The 4,294-nt window shown below is 33.3% G+C and overlaps 1 protein-coding gene across 1 annotated transcript; it reads right to left on the bottom strand.

Moving 5' to 3' along the window:
• Positions 1 to 1,657: 1,657 nt before the first annotated feature.
• Positions 1,658 to 2,639, bottom strand: LOC111986379 (antimicrobial ginkbilobin-2-like protein). Its single transcript, XM_065774465.1, has 2 exons — positions 1,808 to 2,639; positions 1,658 to 1,731 (listed from the first exon to the last, which is right to left on the bottom strand). The coding sequence occupies exons 1-2, from the start codon at positions 2,637 to 2,639 to the stop codon at positions 1,658 to 1,660; spliced, it is 906 nt and encodes a 301-aa protein (XP_065630537.1).
• Positions 2,640 to 4,294: the final 1,655 nt, after the last annotated feature.

Below are 4,294 nucleotides of genomic sequence, written 5' to 3'. Positions count from 1 at the left end.
TCATTCATAATTATATTCTTACATATATACAGGGTAAGCTTTCAAATGGACAAGAGATAGCTGTGAAAAGATTATCAATGAACTCCAGACAAGGAGATTTAGATTTAAGAATGAGGTCCTCTTAGTAGCCAAGCTCCAACATCGAAATTTAATTAGGCTCCTTGGGTTCTGCATAGAAGGAAATGAAAGACTTCTCATCTATGAATTTGTGCCCAACATAAGCCTTGATCACTTCATATTTGGTATCTGTTCTTTTCAATATTAGTTTATAATCTGATCAGAATAATTTCAGTTGGTGAAAAATATTTTAATTCCTTTTTGTTGAAAAATTCAATTTAGAATATTTGATTACTAATTTGGTTTCATGAATATTTAGATCCTACGAAGCGTGCACAATTAGGTTGGGAAAGGCGTTATCAAATAATAAGAGGTATTGCTAGAGGATTCTTTATCTTCATGAGGATTCCCGACTTCGGATAATTCATCGTGACCTTAAAGCTAGCAACATTCTATTAGATGCAGAAATGATCCCAGATTTCAGATTTTGGTATGGCAAAACTGTTTGTACCCGATCAAACCGAAGGCAGTACAAATAGAATGTGGGAACATAGTAAGCATCAAACTTGCTAGTTGCTAGAGCTAATGAATGCAATCCTAGCTACATGCATAGTAAAATTCATTTCAATAGATTACCTGTCAGAGTACTAGCAAGAAAGCCATAAAAGAATTGAAAATTGAAAATTTTGAATGTAACTATTACGAGCTCTATTGTCATTTACATTGATACTAGCTTTGTTAATATTGATATGTAGTGGATATATGGCTCCCGAATATGCAATGACAGGACAATTTTCAGTGAAGTCAGATGTCTTTAGTTTGTTGTGTTAATCTTGGAGATTGTAAGCGGTCGGAAAATTACCTGTTTACATAATGGAGAGGATAGGGAGTATCTTCTAAGCTATGTGAGTACGAATATTCAAAGTTACATTTCCATTATTTTGAAAAAATAAATGATAAACTGGATGTCGAAAAATTTCTTCTTTAACATGGTATATGCGACATTGGTATATTTCTGCAGGGCATGGAAAAAATTGGATGGAGGGAAAACCTTAAAATATATATAAATATATATGTTAAAAAAAAAAAAAAAAAAGAAGAAGAAGAAGAAGAAAACCCAGCAGTCAGTAAAAGACCCCAAAACCAAACGGAAAAGCCAAAAACGAAGGAAAAAAAGAAAAAAAGAAAAGAAAAGAAAGGGAGAGGCGAGAGTGAGATAGAGACAGTTGGATGGTTTATTAATACTATATGGATGCGTATTTAAAAAAAAAATTTGGGTGTGTTTATGGATGCGTATTAAGAAACAATGATTTTTGGGTATTTGTCTTGGTTGATAGTTTATTAATACTATATGGATGCGTATTTGAAAAAAAAAAAAATTCGCTTATCTCCGGCCCCCCCAGCTTGAAATCCTGGGTTCGTCCCTGACATGAACTCTTATAAATCTTGAATAAAAGCCTTCATTGAGCTGCATCTTGAATCTTTTAATCCTGAACTTTTGACATGCGTAATAGACTCGATCTTGATTGCGTTTTCATGAAATATACCAACCAAAATCCTATAACTTTTAGATTTATAATACTTCATATGAAGCATGAAATTAATCCATTTTAAACGTTGAGGATTTTTTTCCCCTACAAAGTGGGGAGGGTTCATCCACAGAGTGGTCAGATTCTGCAATTAAATAAGTCCAAAATATTTAGGGGAACTATCCATGAAAAATCCAAATTAGTATATATTTTACCATTACCAGGCAGTGGCGATGGCAACAATGGCGATGGCAACGGTGATGGCAACAATGGCGATGGCAACGGTGGCAGCACAGGAGCTGATGCTTCTAGAAACAAAGAGTAGTTGCCATACCTTAGAGAGCAAATTGGGCTTATTATTCGAAACTCTGTCCTTGCTTGACAACATTCTTGAACTTTCTCAATCAGTATTTGTAGGCAATTTCCGCATTGAGTACTCTTGATATCTCTTGTACACTGCACCAACCCATATCTAAAACCATTCCCATTACCAACTGACACATTACCTGCCTTGAACAGCAATTCTGTTGCTAGAACTTCATCTCTCAGGTTGTTCATAAGACCAAGTGCTCCAAAATTAGGTTCTTCAGGTGCAGTAATATTATTCTGGGCATTCCACATGAACACATGTGGCTCTGTCTGAGACACTCCAAAGAAATTAATGTCAGAGTACCTTAACATGCATTCATTGTACCATGCGATGGCACTTTTACCCGGACACCGAGTTTTATTATAATTGCTCACATAGCTGACACAGGTTTGGCAAGTATATTGGGAAACATCGCCTCGGCAGAGAAAGAGGCCGTAGATGCCAGTAATATTAGATATAGCTTTGTAGAAGCTGTAGTTTTGGGAAGCTTTGGAGGATAAAGAATCCAAGAGGACTGCGAGGTTGGATAGGTAGTCATCGTTGGCTTGCTCGGGAGATCCTAGTCCAACTGAACAATAGTGATAATTGTAGATTGGCACAGGCTGGGAATTAATGTAGCTGGTAAGAGCAAAGACAACTAATGATAGGAAAAGAAAGGCTCTGGAGTTGCGGAAAGAAAACATTTTACCTCCTAGGCTTCAACAGAAAATTCGTTATTTGACCAGACCACATGCTTATATATGGCTGATTATCATTCATCCATAAGAAATAATATTCTCCAAATAAATTATTTCGGGCAAAATATTTTACTCGCAATGTCATAAATTGAAATTGTGAGTTAAATTCATGGTTTCAGTTATTGAAATACAAAGTGTGAGTAATAATAACGCCCATTATTTTCTCAAATGTGCTAATAAGACTTTCAGTCTTAGAAAAAAAAAAGTATTTTGTCAAAGTTTCTGGTTTTCCCCCTAAAAAAAAATGAAGTCCAATAAGTTGTCTGGGTCAAATTTTGTCACTTTTTATTATTATTTTGAAATAATTATCTTACACGGAAGCATGTGACTAAGGAAAGGAGATGCTTTCTTGAATTATTGGAGTAAACCTTTGACTTCTCTTATTTTCCAACTGTACTTCAACTTCTAAGAAACATACATTATTTGTCCTGGTTAGGAAGATTAAAATATTTTGGAGTTTAAATGCAACAAGATGTGGTGTAAACCCATCTATTTATGCTCTTCAATATCAATGTGTCACATTATCCGAAGTCGGAATCCTTATGAAGATATAGAATCCCTCGAGCAATGTCTCTTATGATTTTGTTACACCCTTCCTAGTCTAATTTGCTCGCTTCATTAGATTTATAGATTCAGTAAATCAAATTATTCACCAAATATTAAAAAAATTACTTTCTCAACAAAAAGAACAAGATTCTTGTTTAACGAAAATTTTTTATTATAATAAAAAAAATAGCAATGAAATGAAATAAGTGCTAAATATATAGTTATCAAGGCTTGTATTAGGTACAAACTCTTAGATAAAAAGTTTTGGACAAAATTTAGTTACAAAATTAGTTGTAGATTTAGACTATAACTTTACTCAATATCATTTTATTGGAGGTGAATTTTGACAAATTCACTATTGGATTACATTTTCTTCTTATATCTTCCATACTTGCAAAATTTCGAGAAAACTAAAGATCAATAGCTATATCATTAATAAATTGTTTAAATTGTAAGGTTTTGTAGTTTAAAATTATGCAAAAAAATATATTAGCTTTTAGATCATATAGTAAATAATATCCGATTGACACAAAATTTGACATGTATATTAAGAAAATAAAGAACATGCAATTCAACGGTTAGATTTTCAACATATATAGTTAAACTTTGTCCAAAAGTCTTTCTCTTCCTTCTAAGCAAAATCCAAGGAGCCTAACTAAATTTTGGTGTTTTGGAACTTGGCTACTAACAAGACTTCATTCTTAAATTCTAGATCTCCTTGTCTAGAATTTCTTGAAAGCCTTTTCACAGCTATCTCTTGACCATTAAATAGCCTACCCTGTATGCATGTCCACACGTGTATATATGAGAGTAATGTAGAAAAATGATTATTTAACTCAACTCCAAGGAATTGAATAATGCATTTCATGTCATAATGCTTTTCTACCCTGTAAACTTCCCCAAATCCACCTCTCCCAAGTTTATTTTCCTCATAAAAGTAGTCTTCTTCAATTATCTTAATTGATACAAAAACCATAACTCATCACCACAAAACCAAGAAATAAGTGGGAAAAAAACAGAAAAGAAAAAAGAATAGAATAGATACCAAGTGATAT

Source organism: Quercus suber, unplaced genomic scaffold (assembly GCF_002906115.3).
Source record: "Quercus suber isolate HL8 unplaced genomic scaffold, Cork oak 2.0 scaffold_93, whole genome shotgun sequence".
In the NCBI taxonomy this organism is placed as follows: Eukaryota; Viridiplantae; Streptophyta; class Magnoliopsida; order Fagales; family Fagaceae; genus Quercus; species Quercus suber.
The sequence above is the reverse complement of the archived record's forward strand: the minus strand, read 5'-3'. Positions and strand labels throughout refer to the sequence as shown.

Bases quoted from the DNA above. Each gene is read 5' to 3' on its own strand.
- LOC111986379 (XM_065774465.1), bottom strand. From the start codon at position 2,639: ATGTTTTCTTTCCGCAACTCCAGAGCCTTTCTTTTCCTATCATTAGTT. The intron at 1,732-1,807 runs GTAATGGTAAAA...ATTTAATTGCAG, and splicing joins GTTGCCATCGCCACTGCCTG to AATCTGACCACTCTGTGGAT.